This window comes from Anomaloglossus baeobatrachus, chromosome 8 (assembly GCF_048569485.1).
Source record: "Anomaloglossus baeobatrachus isolate aAnoBae1 chromosome 8, aAnoBae1.hap1, whole genome shotgun sequence".
Lineage (NCBI taxonomy): Eukaryota > Metazoa > Chordata > Amphibia > Anura > Aromobatidae > Anomaloglossus > Anomaloglossus baeobatrachus.
Genome location: NC_134360.1, coordinates 172,658,152 through 172,676,366, shown reverse-complemented (window position 1 = coordinate 172,676,366; position 18,215 = coordinate 172,658,152). Strand labels below are relative to the sequence as shown.

At 43.7% G+C, this 18,215-nt stretch overlaps 1 protein-coding gene across 2 annotated transcripts in view; it reads left to right on the top strand.

Annotated features, from left to right (window-relative positions):
* Positions 1–18,215, top strand: part of LOC142250124 (glyoxal reductase-like) — a 244,615-nt gene that overhangs the window by 153,703 nt on the left and 72,697 nt on the right. For both annotated transcript variants that reach the window (XM_075322213.1, XM_075322214.1), the window contains exon 6: positions 14,761–14,943. In XM_075322213.1, the coding sequence (XP_075178328.1) occupies positions 14,761–14,943 (183 nt within the window). The remainder of the gene's footprint in view (positions 1–14,760; positions 14,944–18,215) is intronic.

The window sequence follows — 18,215 nt, the reverse complement described above, 5'->3', positions numbered from 1 at the left end:
GTACATAGATGTAGGAAATATTTCTGTCATGCTGCTGGATGTGGACCTCCTGCACCACAGGTCCAGGTTTACCTTGGAGAGGCTTGACTATGCAGCTACCTGGTTCTTCCCTAGAGCCACGTATGGTGTGGATAGGCCTGCTGCTGCAGATAGTCACCAGGTGCCACTCCAGGGCAGTCCTTAGCACTGCAGCAGCTGACCCCAGAGGTCAGGAATGCAAGTATGGACTTTGGACAATTGACATGTCTGCAGAACTGCAGGAACAGACTGGACGGCTGGTACTGGCTGGATGGGAACACGGACATGGGTTCACAGGGCTAATACTTGTGCAGTAAAACAGATGTGGGTATAGGACCATCAGGAACACAGGCAGGTACTGGAACCCAGGAGCAGGACATAGGCACACAAGTGATCTTACAACTAGCAAATGTAGTAACAGCTGACTGTACACGTTGCATAGGTGCAGCCAAGAAGAAAAGCATACCGGCGTCCCTACCAAGAGGAGGGTGAAGGAACATGCAGGGACGCCAACGCCATTGCAATTTTTTGTTCTGAGGGATAATTAGTGATTCATTTATCTTTTGTCTTTTTTTAACTCCTCTAAGATTATGTCCAGATTAGAGATGAGCGAACCGGTCGCGGTTCGGCTCGAGGTCGGTTCGCCGAACGGGGGTCCCGTTCGAGTTCATTTCGTCGAACGTTTGACGAACCGAACTCGAGCCAATAGGCTATAATGGGAGGCAATCACAAACACATAAAAATGCATTATAAATGTACACAAACAGTTAATAAACATTGCCATAACACTTACCGGTCCTCGCGATCCCTTCTGCACTCTGTCTCCTGCCGCTATTCCATCCGATGATCGCTGAATCCTCCCGGTGACGGCACTGCCAGCAGAGATGCAGGACCTATCGTGACGTCAAAATAGCCATGTGACCAGTCACGTGGCTATTATCTCATTGGCTACAGACTGGTCACATGACTATGACGCGTCATGTAGGACCTGCGAGTGCATCTCTCCGGTACACGGTGCACATATGTGTATCGCCGTGTACCGGCGACATGCTCTAGCACACGGTCGACTCCCCGTTCCGTTAGGGACCGGCTGACACAGCCGGTCATTAACGGAGATCACCGTTGCCATAGCAACGCAGTTAGCGGTGACGTCACCGCTAACCGCGGCTCCGAGAGCACCATTGCTATGGTAACGCGTCTGTCAGCGTTACCGTTGTTACCGCTGACAGCCAGCACTGATCACTCACGGAGTGAAGGCTGCACGCTGCTTCCCGATTGTAGTGAGGATTGTAGTGAGGATGAGGTTCCCCAGCCCCAAGTGATGGGCTGGTGCACCTCATCCTCACTACAATCGTCACTACTACTACACTAGAAAGAAAGAAGACAGAAGAGCAGGATCGTGGAGGGCTGACAGGGGGTAATAAAGATGGAGTCTCTAATGTGTCTGTGTATTTATTTCTATTAAAGTATTTTTTCTCTGTGTGGTGTTTTTTTTAACCCTTTATTGGAGATTCTTAATGGCCGGGTCAAACGTGCCTGACATTAAGAATCTCTGGCTTAATACTGGCTAGTAAAACAAAGCCAGTATTAACTCATGATTACCCAACAAGCCACCCGGCTCCAGGGCTGTTGGAAGAGTTGGATACAGCGCCAGATGATGGCGCTTCTATGAGAGCACCATTTTCTGGGATGTCTGCGGACTGAAATCCGCAGCAGAGGCGCCCAGAAACCTCGGGCTAACCTGTGCTGCGGATTCCAATCCCCAGCTGCCTAGTTGTACCCGGCTGGACACAAAAATGGGGCGAAGCCCACGTCATTTGTTTTTTAATTATTTCATGAAATAAGTGAAATAATTAAAAAAAAACGGGCTTCCCTATATTTTTGGTTCCCAGCCGGGTACAAATAGGCAACTGGGGGTTGGAGGCAGCCCGTGGCTGCCTGCTGTACCTGGTTAGCATACAAAAATATGGCGAAGCCCACGTCATTTTTTTGGTGGGCAAAAAACTTCTGCATACAGTCCTGGATGGAGTATGCTGAGCCTTGTAGTTCTGCAGCTGATGTCTGCTCTTCTCCATACAGACAGCAGCTGCAGAACTACAAGGCTCAGCATACTCCATCCAGGACTGTATGCAGAAGTTTTTTGCCCCCTGAAAAAATTATGTGGGCTTCGCCATATTTTTGTATGCTAGCCAGGTACAGCAGGCAGGTACGGCTGCCCCCAACCCCCAGTTGCCTATTTGTACCCGGCTGGGAACCAAAAATAAAGGGAAGCCCTTTTTTTATTATTTCATGAATTTCATGAAATAATTAGAAAACAAATGACGTAGGCTTCGCCCCATTTTTGTGTCCAGCCAGGTACAACTAGGCAGCTGGGGATTGGAATCCGCAGCACAGGTTGGCCTGAGCTTTCTGGGCCCCACTGCTGCGAATTGCAGTCTGCAGCCGCCTCAGAAAATGGCATTTTCATAGAAGCGCCATCTTCTGGCGCTGTATCCAACTCTTCCAGCACCTGCCTGCTATACCTGGCTAGCATACAAAAATATGGCGAAGCTCACGTCCTTTTTTGTAGTTTTTTGGCAAAAAAAATAAAAAATGCTTCCCTGGATTTTCCATTGCCAGTGAAGGTAACACCAAGCAGTGGGGGTTAGCAGCCAGTAGCTGCTTGGATTACCCTTAGCTAGCAATACAAAAAATGCAGCGGGAGCCCATATATATTTTTTTTAATTATTTATTTAAATAACTAAAAACAAAATGGGCTTCCCTGTATTTTGATTGCTGGACATCACAGTGCTGTAAAAATAAATCTTTAAAAAAATGACGTAGCGCTCCGTGGTATTTTTGATTCTCAGCGCAGATAAAGCAGACAGCTATGGGTTGCCACCCCCATCTGCCTGCCGTTACCTTGGTTGGCAATCAAAATACAGGGGAGCCCATTAATTTTTTCTATTTAAAAAATAGTTAAAAAAAAAAATGACGTTGGGTCCCCCCATTTTTGATAGCCAGCTAGGGTAAAGCAGACGGCTGTAGCCTGAAAACCACAGCTGGCAGCTTTACCGTGGTTGGGGATCCAATGTGGAGGTCCCCTCAGGCTCTTTTTTATAATTATTTTATAAATATTAATAATTACACAATAAAAGTAGGGTCCCCCCCAAATTGGATCACCAGCCAAGGTAAAGCGGACAACTGTGGTCTGGTATTCTCAGGGTGGGAAGGTCCATAGTTATTGGGCCTTCACAGCCTAAAAATAGCAGGCCGCAGGCACCCCAGACGTGGCGCATCCACTAGATGCGCCAATCCTGGCGCTTCACCCCAGCTCATCCCGTGCCCTGGTGCAGTGGCAAATAGGGTAATAAATCGGGTTGATACTAGCTGTAAAGTAACCTGAGATCAAGCCCAGCAGTTTGTGATGTCATGGCGTCTATTAGATACCCAACATCATAAACTGTCAGTACTAACAAAAAAAAAAAATCGACAAAAGAAATTTATTTGAAAAAACAGTCCCCAAAACATTTCCTCTTTCACCAATTTATTGTAAGAAAAAAAATAAAGAGGTCCCACGACGACTCTGGAACGTCTAGAATATGGGGGGGAGACACTCAGGGAACGTATCCCCCATTTTCTAGGAGTGCGGACCCTTCATGTGAGGAGTGTGGGTGCAATGAATCTGCACTCACTCTTCTCGGGTCCACAGCAGCAGAGTCCATGTCGTAATGGTTGCTACCAAAGCTGCAATGCCCTGCTCATGAGGTAAGGGCATGCCTAATCAGGAGAACTACTGTAGAGGAAGCTCTGCTCACTGGTATATAGGTGCTCAGAGGTAATAATAGATAAAATTAGTGAGTAACCTCGGCACTCTAAATCTCCCAGACTAAGTCAGTAAGTCACAACGGATAGTAATGCAAAATCACTCTTTATTGGTCCGTATTAAGAAAAAAATTTTTTTAATAAGCATATATGTTTTTGTCCAAAACAAGTTACAAATGACGTTTCGGCCTGAGCCTTCGTCAGATTGGACTTATCTGCATGTAATCAGGAAAAATGACAATAATCAGTATCACATAAGAGTGAGAGAACAATAACATAAACTCGAACAATGTAGAGGTACAATTGGGATGCAGCAAAAAAATTGCAACACAGCAAGAAATGAAACACATGATACAAATGTCATAATACAGTACAAGGACAATATAGTAATGACAAATATGGGGTCAGAGTAGGCTTTGACAGCTCTGGTACGAAAGAGATGTCAATCATAAAGTAACATGTGCAGTAGGTGTAGAGCTACACTATGCATGGCAGAGCTAATGGGTAGACCGACCATAGAAAAAGAACGGAGAAAAAGTGGAGAAAAAGTGGAGAAAAAATGGAGAAAAAGTGGAGAAAAAGTGGAGAAAAAGTGGAGAAAAAGTGGAGAAAAAAATGGATAAAAAGTGGAGAAAAAGTGGAGAAAAAGTGGAGAATAAGTGGAGAAAAAGTGGAGAATAAGTGGAGAAAAAATGGTGAATAAGTGGAGAATAAGTGGAGAAAAAGTGGAGAAAAAGTGGAGAAAAAGTGGAGAAAAAAATGGAGAAAAAGTGGAGAAAAAGTGGAGAAAAAGTGGAGAATAAGTGGAGAAAAAGTGGAGAATAAGTGGAGAAAAAATGGAGAATAAGTGGAGAAAAAATGGAGAAAAAGTGGAGAATAAGTGGAGAATAAGTGGAGAAAAAGTGGAGAAAAAGTGGAGAAAAAGTGGAGAAAAAAATGGAGAAAAAGTGGAGAAAAAGTGGAGAAAAAGTGGAGAAAAAAATGGAGAAAAAGTGGAGAAAAAGTGGAGAAAAAGTGGAGAAAAAATGGAGAAAAAAATGTAGAAAAAGTGGAGAAAAAGTGGAGAATAAGTGGAGAAAAAGTGGAGAAAAAGTGGAGAAAAAGTGGAGAAAAAGTGGAGAAAAAAATGGAGAAAAAGTGGAGAAAAAGTAGAGAAAAAAATGGAGAAAAAATGGAGAAAAAATGGAGAAAAAAATGTAGAAAAAGTGGAGAAAAAATGGAGAAAAAAATGTAGAAAAAGTGGAGAAAAAATGGAGAAAAAGTGGAGAAAAAGTGGAGCACCCTTTGGTGCCTTTCATGTGGCACTAAGGGGTGCTTAGCTTTGTATTTAGCCAAAAAAATGAAAAAAAAATGACGTAGGGTTCCCCCTAGTTTTGTAGCCAGCTAGGGTAAAGCAGACGGCTGCAGCCTGCAGACCACAGCTGGCAACCTCACCTTGGCTGGTAATCCAAAACTGAGGGCACCCCACGCTGTTATTTTAAATTAAATAAATAATTAAAAAAAAAAACACGTAGGGGTCCCCCAAAATTGGATCACCAGCCAAGGTAAAGCAGACAGCTGGGGCCTGATATTCTCAGACTAGGGAGGTCCATGGTTATTGGACTCCCCAGCCTAAAAATAGCAGGCCGCAGCCGCCCCAGAAGTGGCGCATCCATTAGATGCGCCAATCCTGGTGCTTCGCCCCAGCTCATCCCGCGCCCTGGTGCGGTGGCAAACGGGGTAATATATGGGGTTAATACCAGATGTGTAATGTCACCTGGCATTAAGCCCTGGGGTTGGTGAGGTCAGGCGTCTATCAGATTCCCGACATCACCAACCCAGTCAGTAATAAAAAAAAAAATAGACGACAAACACATTTTTATTTGAAAAAACACTCCCCAAAACATTCCCTCTTTAACCAATTTATTAGAATGAAAAACAAATCCAGGTCTGGTGTAATCCAAGGGGTTGCCATGACGATCCACACTGTCCCAGTCAATGAAGAGCAGGATGTTCCCCATTGGCTGGGAGAGCAGTGCAGTGACCTGAGCTAACATCAATGGGTCAGCCCAGGTCACTGCAGGGCATGACAAGTGCTGCTGTCAGCGAGGTACATTACCTGCGCTGATCTCCAGCACACTGACAGCCCCTGTCACTGAGTTCAATGACCGGCGCCTTCACACCAAGTATCGCGAGAGGCCCGTGACGTCACCGCTAGTCAGTCTCGGGTCGGAAGCGAGAGAAGGTGATGTGACAAGCGGCGGCCATGGAGGACAGTGACAGCGCTGAGGTCGGGATGGCGGGACTTCATCACCGCAGGTAAGCCGAGCGGGACCATGTGTGTGTGTGTGTGTGTGTGTGTGTGTGTGTGTGTGTATGTATGTGTACATGCCGCGGGCAGGAGGGGGCGGAGCGAGCTGAGCGGGGAAGTGTGGGCTTCCTGCACGTAACTAGGATAAACATCGGGTTACTAACCAAAGCGCTTTGCTTGGATACCCGATGTTTATCTTGGTTACCAGCTCCTGGCAGGCTGCCAGCGATGGCTCCTGCACACCATAGCTGTAAAAAGCCCTGCTTTTTGCTGCTAGAACCGTTCTCGAACGTATCTAGAACTATCGAGCTTTTGCAAAAAGCTCGAGTTCTAGTTCGATCTCGAACAGCCCCCAAAATCACTCGAGCCTAGAACTGGAGAACCTCGAACCACAAACCGCGCTCAACTCTAGTCCAGATCAAAGTGCAGCTCAGTTTTGAAGTGTTTGTGGCCATGAATCACCCCATAGGAATGCAAGATAGAGTACCTTATTTTCGGTCAAAGTGCTATCAGACAAAACATCGGATCACACTGGAACCAATGTTATTCAATGAGGCAGTGCACGTCTGAAAAAAATATTGCAGGATGCACGATTTGTTTCCGGAAATTGGATGGCAATTGGTCATGAAATCAGAAGGCATTCAGATGACATCTCAATGCAATCCGATTTTTACAGACTTACAAAATGGAGAAGATTGAGAAACATTTTTTTATTATTTTCCATATCTGAGAACAATGGATCCCACTCTGATCAAACTCGGCATCAGTGTCTGATTAGCATAATCAGGCCGGTTTTCTCAGATTGAGCGAATTTGGTCATATGAACCCAGCGTAATAGATAGAGAAGGGTTACAAAGTCCCCATCAGACTGAGCTCACTGATGGATCCTCAAAGAGGATCTGTCACCAGGTTAGAAATTGACAGTTTCTTTTTTTTTTTTTTTTTAAAAATCCACCAATCTCTTCCAGATATATGGGTCTTTTAATTTCGTGCTAATGTTTGTTGTCTTTAAAGAGCATGTCCACTACTTGGACAACCCCTACTAATTCCCCTTGTTTACCCCCATAAAAATAAATAAGCCTATAGTCATGTCCGGTGTGGACACGGTTCCAGCGATGTCTGAAGTGGCGTTCCCTGGGTCCACGTCTCACTGTTATGACTCAAACAAGTAAGAAATATTAGACTAAAGGCCCTGTCAAACAAAGAGATAAATCTGCGGCAGATCTGTGGTTGCAGTGAAATTGTGGACAATCAGTGCCAGGTTTGTGGCTGTGTACAAATGGAACAATATGTCCATGATTTCACTGCAACCACAGATCTGCCAAAGATTTATCTCTGTGTGTGACGGGGCCTTAAGTCATTTTTCAACCTCTACTATGGAAGAAAACAGACTGTCTAAAAGCTTAAAGGAGTTGTCCGACATAACAAACATTTTTGAGTTTAAGCTAATCTGTGCTGTATTGTCATATAAAACACCCCTACATTGTTATTTTTGTTTTCTAACTTTTGTTCCTCTTGAATTATTCCTTTATTCTCTGCAGCTCATTGTTTACATTCAGCACAAGTAAACTGACCACTTCCTGTGCAAAACCTCTCAGTCAGAGCTGGCACCGCCCAGCCTCAGTGTCCAGCCCCACCCCAGTGTCCAGCCTCGCCCCCTGCACACACATTCCCTGTCTGTATTCTGCCCCAGCACTGACCTCTTATCACTACAGCATTGCAAATAACAGCCCCACATCAGGCTCTGCACCCCACACCACATCGGGCTCTGCATCCCCTACCACATCGGGCTCTGCATCCCTCCCCCCACACACACACACATAGGGCTCTGCACCCCCCACCACATCGGGCTCTGCACCACATACACACATTGGGCTCTGCACCGCATACACACATCGGGCTCTGCACCGCATACACACATCGGGCTCTGCACCGCATACACACATCGGGCTCTGCACCGCATACACACATCAGGCTCTGCACCGCATACACACATCGGGCTCTGCACCGCATACACACATCAGGCTCTGCACCGCACACACACACCAGGCTCTGCACCGCACACACACATTGGGCTCTGCACCGCATACACACATCGGGCTCTGCACCGCATACACACATCAGGCTCTGCACCACACACACATCGGGCTCTGCACCGCATACACACATCAGGCTCTGCACCGTATACACACATCGGGCTCTGCACCGCATACACACATCGGGCTCTGCAAAGCATACACACATCGGGCTCTGCATAGCATACACACATCGGGCTCTGCACAGCATACACACATCGGGCTCTGCACCGACCCCCCCCATAGGCAACACATGTAGGGAGGACATACTCACCCGTCCTCGGTCCCCGCCGCTCCTGCACGTTTGCGCGCTGTCTGTGCTCTGGACATATCAGCACAGTAGTGACGTCACCGCTGTGCTGAAGAGAGCACAGACAGCGGGACAGTGATGAGAAGCGCAACGCTCCTTCTCATCAGCGCTTTCAAATGTACCGGCATCTGTGATCTGTGATGCCGGAATATTTGAATGTGTGATCCTGAGCAGGGGGCCCGGTGCTGGCGGTGACACCGCTGCAGCCGCCGCCAGGCCCCGCCCCCAGGTCACGGGTCCCACAGAAGTGCAGGGGGAGGTTGCGGGCAGAGTACGAGTGCGGGGGGAATGTGTGGGAGGGTGCAGGGATGGGGGGCGGGGACTCAAGCACTGTACAGCCCAGCATGGAGGCGACATGCTGTTTCCAGATTTGCATGTCAACATAGCCCTGCCCATGTTGACATGAAATGACCGGAAGCAGCAAAATCGCAGCAGGAGCGGTCACATGACCACTCTGAGCTGGGGGAGAGGGGCTGACAGCAGGGCAGGTAAGTGCTCATTATCTACTTACCTGCCCCAATGTAGCCCAATAGGGTAATAATGGAAAAAAATCAAAATAAGCCAGATAACCCCTTTAACTGAAAAATGTTTAATGAAAAATCAATTGCAAAAATTATATTATTAGCCCAAAATACATTTTGTATTAAAACCTTAGCTTTTCAGATGGGATGATGCACTGGTAGTGGTCCAGCTCTTCTGTAATGTAAACCCAAAGAACTAGGCATTCATATAGATATAAGATATTACGAAATTTATTTCGAATCCAAAAGTGAGAATACAACATTTTGGTCATTGACTCTGACCTTCATCAAGTTTTTGTGGAGAGATGTGGATGCAGCTGTGATCAAGCTCAGTAAGAGAAACAAAATATGCCAACTATGGTACGAGTGCTCTCAGGTAGCACATTTCATCATAAATCGGGCAGTGATGTAGCAGCTCCAGTGACCGCTGAGATTATATGTCACTAACTTGATTCATGTTCGGCACATACCACAGCTCCTTGGCAGGAAAGGAAGCATAAGTCACTTATAATAAGTGAGTATACAGATGAAAAACAGAAGTTATCAGCTGCTATTTTCTCAAGTAATTTGAGATGAAACAGTAATGAAACGGTTACCGCCGCGCTGTCGAGTAAGTAAGGACAATTCTGGAAATGGTGAAAGTGATTTATTGTGTAATGCGTTTCGGAGATTCCATCTCCTTCTTCAGACACAAACACATCATGTGATTGTGTCTGAAGAAGGAGATGGAATCTCCGAAACGCGTTACACATTAAATCACTTTCACCATTTCCCGAATTGTCCTTTCTTGCTCGACAGTGCGGCGGTAACCGTTTCATTACTGTTTCAACTCAGATTACTTGAGAAAGTTGCAGCTGAGAACTTCTGTTTTTCATCTGTATACTCACTTATCATAGGTGATTTATGCTTCCTTTTCTGTTCAGGAGCTGTGGTATGCATGGCGCCCGGCAATCACAGTGGTGTTCATATGTAAAGCACCCAAACTCTGGTTCCTATATATAGTCTGTGTTTGGTACGAACACCGAATCTCGGATTCACTTATCTCTAGTCATGGCACAAGCAAGTTTTATTCTCAAAATGTCAGAATTTTTTTCAGCACCTAAATAAAACGATACATGTTTGCTCTCTACGTAATCGTACTGACCTGGAGAATCATACTGGTTAGTTTTATGGTAAAATAAATCCTTTAAAAAAAAAAACCCAAAAGACAATTTCAAAATTTCACTTTTTTTGCTATTTTGCCAGATTTGGAATTTTTTTGCCCGCTTACCTTTACATTATATGATAAAAATGAATGGTGTAGTTCAAAAGGACAACTCATCCCGTATAAAACAAGTCCTCATACGGCTATATTGACTGAAAAATAAAAAAACCTATGGCTCTTGGAGTAAGAGAAGGAAAAAACTATCATCCAGTTCTTAGGAGCTTAAAGAAATAAAAATGCAAAAGAGTTGAAGGCACCACAAATAAGATTGATTACTGCCTTATTTTATCAGTGGTCTACAGGAAAGCCAGAAATCTATCAAATGGAGAGTATAGGGTTGGCCATTTTTCTAGCTGCAGTATTCGGTTACTCAATGTGTCTTTGACCTTGGTCATACTGGATAATTCTTTTTACTTTGTTCATGACAGCAGGGGGAAAGTTATTGTTATGATTTGTTTTATTGAAGACTATGAGCCAAACCTGGTGAATAGTGTCATGAGATCATGTAAACACCAGCACAATGTATACTATATATGTAACCACAGTCATTCTTTTGTTGCCTTCACAGGGGGAACACATTGTACTTGAGTGACTGTATTTTTCCTACCGGCATTGTATGCTTCCTCTCTGTGGGAACGCTCTCTCTTTTCCCACTCCTTTCCCTTTCCCCCTTATTTTTGTTTTCCTCCCCCTAATCCGCTTGGTTGTCTTTATCTTTCCAAAGTTGTCATCCAGTTGTCTCCCTCTCAGCCTGTCCAAGCCTCTCTAGTTATTGTGTGCTCTCTTTTTTTTGTTGGGCTACTGATGGGGACAAACTGTTCTGGAGTTTTATTTTGTGGCTCCAGTGTGGATGGACGAGACTTTTCAATTTCAGAATGAAGTGGCTTCGACAAAGGACAAAGCATGTCAGGAGAGCCTATGAATGGAGAGAGGAATGACCCAGTTGTCCCTTAACCTCTTTTCTGCAAGCGTTGTGCTATGAATTGCTAATGTGAATGTGTGTGTCCTTCGCTAGGCTCCCAGGAACTCTCGGTTTTCATTCAGTACATTATTATTATTTTCTATTGCTTAAAATCACATTTCACACTTTGAATGTGTTAATAATAAGCATGGAGAACAGTGTAGATATAGCGGCATACACTTCTCAACATTGAATTTGCAACACCAAGAAAGAGAAGTCGTGGAATGATAAAAATTACAGGATTGATAGACATGTTAATGAAATGCAAATGTTGGAAATTATGGAAGCAACATTGTTAAAACATCCTCATTTATTCAGTATTGAGCATCATGTGCAGAAATCCCCAGACTTACACGCTTTCTTATGCTATCAGTGAGGCTATTAATGATTATCTGAAAAATATTCAAATATTCAACCAGGCTCAATGCACTTGGGCACGTAAATCATCAAAATCTACTGCTGGCAGCTCTCTTTTTTAATTGCCAACCAATGATGTTCTAGATGTGCTCGATGGGTGATATATCCGGAGAAGCTGCAAGTCATCATATCATCTATAGGCCCTGCCGGCTGCTCATAGTAGCACAAGCAGCACGTGGTCTGGCAACATTATGTTGAAAATCGGATCCTAGGACATTGCCACTTAGTTTTTGTGGGCTCCAGACCAAACTTCAGCTATCATTGCATCTAATACAAAAAAGGACTCATCACTGAAGAGAATAGACCTTCATTCCAGCCTCCATTGCCATCTTGAGCTACACAATCATAGTCTTTGAGAGTGGTAGCATGAGGTCAATGGAACGTCTGTAGTTGGCCATCTGGCTCATAGCCCAGTGTTGTGCAAATGCCTTTTGATGGTTTGTGTACACCTTATTGCCTTAGGATTGTCATATGATGTCCAATTTCACTTGGACTACAGAATTGATCACTACGTGCCATTCTTCGAATCTGACGAGAAGATGCCATAAATACACTTTCACCGGGAAATGTCACACCGGTACTACTCCCAGAATTATGATGTGGGGTGGAATTATATACGGTAGCTGGACTAAATAGTCTGTACTCCGAGTATAACCAGTGGTACTACTATTTATCCAAAGATGGCCCAAGCCATTTTTCAACATGACAATGCAATCCTGCAAGAGGATCGTGCTACCGTGAGCTGTCCGTGTGGCCTACCATGGACTACAGCACTGTTCCCCAACTCCAGTCCTCAAAGCCCACCAACAGTGCATGTTTTCAAGATTTTCTTAGCTTTGTACAGGTATTGGAACCATCACCTGTACAGGTAAAATATCATCTGTGCAATACTAAAGAAATCCTGAAAACATGCGTTTTGGTTGGCCTTGAGGACTAGAGTTGGGGAACACTGGACTACAGCATCTCCAGACCTTTCATCCATCGATCACATCAGTGACGTTATTGGTCAGCAATTGCAAAGAATTCATAGCAGCCATGCAGCCGAGGTATGTAAGTGCATGTATGTCTGTGCATGGCACTCATACTCAATACTGAACAAATTGAGATGTTTTGAAAGCATTGTACTAAATTTGCATATCATTAACTTGTCCCTAGATCCTGTGATCACCATAATTTCTTGACTTTTCCTTCATGATGCTGTGAATTCAATGTTCAGGAGTCAAATGTAATCTTTGAGACATACAAGTGCATCTCAATAAATTAGAATATTATCAAAAAGTTAATTTATTTCAGTAATTCAATACACAAAGGGAAACATATAAATATATATATATATATATATATATATATATATCTGTCATACAGAGTCATTACACACAGGGATCTATTTCAAGTGTTTATTTCTTTTAATGTTGATGATTATGGCTTACAGCCAATGAAAACCCAAAAGTCATTATCTCAGAAAATTAGAATAATTACCACAAAACACCTGCAAAGGCTTTCTAAGCGTTTAAAATGGTCCCTTAGTCTGGTTCAGTAGACTACACAATCATGGGGAAGACTGCTGACTTGACAGATATCCAGAAGGCAGAACTTGACACACTCCACAAGGAGGGTAAGCCACAAAAGGTCATTGCTAAAGAGGCTGGCTTTTCACAGAGTGTTGTATCCATATTAATGGAAAGTTGAGTGGAAGGAAAAAGTGTGGTAGGAAAAGGTGCACCAGCAACCGGGATAGCCTCAGCCTTGTTAGGATTGTTAAGAAAAGGCCATTCAAAAATTTGGGAGACATTCACAAGGAGGGGACTGCTGCTGGAGTTAGTGCTTCAAGAGCCACCACACACAGACACAGACATATCCAGGACATGAGCTACAACTGTCGCATTCCTTGTGTCAAGCCACTCATGGCAAATAGACAACGCCAGAAGCGTCTTGCCTGGGCCAAAGAGAAAAAGAACTGGTCTGTTGCTCAGTGGTCCAAGGTGTTATTTTCAGATGAAAATAAATTTTGCATTTTATTTGGAAATCAAGGTCCTACAGTCTGGAGGAAAAATGGAGAATCCAAAATCCAAGCTGCTTGAGGTCTAGTGTGAAGTTTCCAAAATCAGTAATGGTTTGGGAGCCATGTCATCTGCTGGTTTAGGTCCACTGTGTTTTATCAACACAAAAGTCAGCGCAGCCGTCTACCAGGAAATTTTAGAGCACTTGATGCTTTCCTCTGCAGACAAGCTTTTTGAAGATGGAAATTTAATTTTCCAGCAGGACTTGGCACCTGTCCACACTGCCAAAAGTGCCAATACCTGGTTTAATAACCACAGTATCACTTTGCTTGCAAACTCGCCTGACCTAAACTCCATAGAGAATCTATGGAGTATTGTCAAGAGGAAAATGAGAGACACAAGACCCAACAATGCAGACGAGCTGAAGGCTGCTATCAAAGCAACCTGGGCTTCCATAACACCTCAGCAGTGCCACAGGCTGATCGCCTCCATGCCTTGCTGCATTGATGCAGTAATTCATGCAAAAGGAGCCCCAACCAAGTATTGAGGCATTTACTGTACAGACTGTTCAGTAGGCACCAACGTTTCTGAGTTTAAAATCATTTTTTCAGTTGGTCTTATATAATATTCTAATTTTCTGAGATAATGACTTTTGGGTTTTCGTTGGCTATAAGCCATAATCATCAACATTAACAGAAATAAACACTGAAAGAGATCCCTCTGTGTGTAATGACTCTATATAATATATGGACTTAGATCACTCTGTGTGTAATGACTCTATATAATATATGCGCTTCCCTTTCTGTATTGAATTACTGAAATAAATTAACTTTATGATGATATTCTAATTTATTACATATATATTACATACACACACACACACACACACACACAGAAAGCTCCAAGATAAATTTTATTTGCCAGGCAGCTTGGCAATAAAAAAATTACAATTACGGTACATAGATTTCTTGAAATGTGAGCGCTCTCTTCAGAATGCTCCTCTTAGGTAATTGCTGTTTTAATAAGGTTTTTCAAAATAATATTTTCCAGTAGAGTACACCTAGGGAAACATTCATATTCACTATTTAATATTAATCTGGTTTCAGTCACTTCCTACAATAATGTAATTCTTCATTTCTTCATTGCTTTTCTCTCTACAGGTTGAATATCACCCTTTTCAGAGGCCACAGGATCTGGTGGAATATTGTAAGAAGAATCATATTGTATTTGGAGGATACTGTCCTCTGTCTAAGGGACAAGCACTGACACATCCGGTTATTCTGAGGCTTGCAAAACAGTATGGGAAGACACCGGCTCAAATTTGTATACGTTGGAGCATCCAGGTAACTTCCTTTGATCCTTCCATGATAATAAGTAATACCTGGGCTAAACACTTTGCTGAATCTGCCCCATTATATGTTTTAGATCCAAAGATGATTACAGGTTGTTAAGGGGTGCTTCACACAGCGAGATCGCTACCGAAATCGCTGCTACGGCACGGTTTTGGTGACGCAACAGTGACCTCATTAGCGATCTCGCTGTGTGTGACACTGAGCAGCGATCTGGCCCCTGCTGCGAGATCGCTGCTCGTTACACACAGCCCTGGTTCGTTTTCTTCAAAGGCGCTCTCCCGCTGTGACACACAGATCGCTGTGTGTGACAGCGAGAGAGCGACGAAATGAAGCGAGCAGGGAGCAGGAGCCGGCATCTGGCAGCTGCGGTAAGCTGTAACCAGGTTAAACATCGGGTAACCAGGGTGGTTACCCGATATTTACCTTAGTTACCAGCCTCCGCAGCTCTCACGCTGCCTGTGCTGCCGGCTCCAGCTCTCTGCACATGTAGCTGCAGTACACATCGGGTTAATTAACCCGATGTGTACTGTAGCTAGGAGAGCAAGGAGCCAGCACTAAGCAGTGTGCGCGGCTCCCTGCTCTCTGCACATGTAGCTGCAGTACACATCGGGTTAATTAACCCGATGTGTACTGTAGCTAGGAGAGCAAGGAGCCAGCACTAAGCAGTGTGCGCGGCTCCCTGCTCTCGCGGTTATGATCGCTGCTTCAGCTGCTGTGTTTGACAGCTAAGCAGCGATCATAACAGCGACTTACAAGGTCGCTGTTACGTCACAGAAAATGGTGACGTAACAGCGACCTCGTTGTCGCTGTCGCTTAGTGTGAACCAGCCCTTAGTGTAGTCTTCAGAAAATTACATGATACAATGGGTACGGAAAATATTCAGACCCCTTTAAATTTTTCACTCTTTGTTTCATTGCAGCCATTTGGTAGATTCAAAAAAGTTCATTTTTTATCCTCATTAATACAGAAATGTAGACATTTTTGCAAATTTATTAAAACAAGAAAAACTGAAATATCACATGGTCATAAGTAATCAGCCCCTTTGCTCAGTATTGAGTAGAAGCGCCCTTTTGAGCTAGTACAGCCGTGAATCTTCTTAGGATCCTGGATTTGGGGATCCTCTGCCATTCTTCCTTGTAGATCCTCTCCAGTTCCGTCAGGTTGGATGGTGAACATTGGTGGACAGCCATTTTCAGGTCTCTCCAGAGATGCTCAATTGGGTTTAGGTCAGGGCTCTGGCTGGGCCAGTCAAGAATGGTCACTGAGTTGTTCTGAAGCCACTCCTTTGTTATTTTAGCTGTGTGCTTAGGGTCACTGTCTTGTTGGAAGGTGAACCTTCGGCCAAGTCTGAGGTCCGAACCATTCTGGAAGAGGTTTTCTTCCAGGATAACTCTGTACTTGGCCACATTCATCTTTTCTTCAATTGCAACCAGTTGTCCTGTCCCTGTAGCTGAAAAACACCCCCATAGCATGATGCTGCCACCACCATGTTTCACTGTTGGGATTGTATTGGGCAGGTGATGAGCAGTGCCTGGTTTTCTCCACACATACTGCTTAGAATTATCACCAAAAAGTTCTATTTCGTCTCATCAGACCAAAGAATCTTATTTCTCATAGTATGGGAATCCTTCATGTGTTTTTTTTTAAACTCTATGCAGGCTTTCATATGTGTTGCACAGAGGAGAGGTTTCCTTCGGGCCACTCTGCCATAAAGGCCCGACTGGTGGAGGGCTGCAGTGATAGTTGACTTTGTGGAACTTTCTCCCATCTCCTTTCTGCATCTCTGGAGCTCAGCCACAGTGATCTTGGGGCTATTCTTTACCACTCTCACCAAAGCTCTTCTCCCACAATTGCTCAGTTTGGCTGGATGGCCAGATCTAGAAAGAGTTCTGGTGGTCCCAAACGTCTTCCATTTAAGGATTATAGAAGCCACTGTGCCCTTAGGAACCTTGAGTACTGCAGAAATTATTTTGTAACCTTGGCCAGATCTGTGCCTTGCCACAATTCTGTCTCTGAGCTCCTCGGGCAGTTCCTTTGACCTCATGATTCTCATTTGGTCTGACATGAAGATTCATGGCTGTACTAGCTCAAAAGGGTGCTTCTACACAATACTGAGCAAAGGGTCTGAATACTTATGACCATGTGATATTTCAGTTTTTCTTGTTTTAAAAATTTGCAAAACCTTTTACATTTCTGTTTTTTTTCTGTCAAGATGGGGTGCAGAGTGTACATTAATGAGAGAAAAATGAACTTTTTTGAATTTACGAAATGGCTGCAATGAAACCAAGAGTGAAAAATTTAAAGTGGTCTGAATACTTTTTCTGAAATGCATAAGGTTCTCATTTTTGTTTTTCTTTACCCATTTTTTGTCTGTTGTTTTTTTTAATTTTTATTTTGTAATGAACATTTGATTAATATTTAATATGTATATGTTTTGTTGCTGGATTTTTTTTCCTTCTTTCTTTTTGGATGACCGGAAAGCCTCTAGGGAGGAATAAAGCTAATTTTCTCCTGGTAGCCATTCACTCCATATGGTATCTTTCTAATGCTATTATCATGCATGTTAACACTATTTCTGCTGGGGTAACAGCGATGATTTTTTTTTTATTTAGCGCTAATTTAATGGTCTTTCCAAGGGGGTGTGGCTCACAGGATAATAAGGTAGAGTAGCCTATTGACACCCCCAGAGAATGCCGTGCGCAACACCCCACTGACAGATCATAAAAATTAGCACTAAATGTAAAGACTCAGATGTCTAGGAGAGACGAGATGAGTCTGATTCATCTCCTCCCCTCTCCAGGTGATTGACAGGTCTTCCCCTATGTACAAGACTCATCTCGTCTCTCCTGTCAGATTCTTAAACTATGTTTTTTCTGAAATGCTGGAGCAATTTAGAGAAAAACATCCCTAGTTACAATCGTGCAGGTAGGCTCTGATTCATGATGCCTGAAATTTTCAAGTGACAAGTTCCCTTTAAAGGGAACAAATCACCAGGATTTTCGTATATAAGGTAAAACCATGCTATACTGGCAATAACAGGCTGGTTCTCTACATACCATTAGTGGTCAGGCTGGATGTTTAGGCTTTCAAATCCAAAAAAGTAAAGTTTAAAAAATTAAAAATTGTTAGATGCCTGAGTGACAGCTGCAATAGAGCAGATAATATAATATCTGGGTGGGAATTCATATGGATTCCTGCCCCCTGCCTGTTGTTCCTCCCTCCAACTCCAACACCATCTTAGTGAAGAAATTAGTGAATAGTAA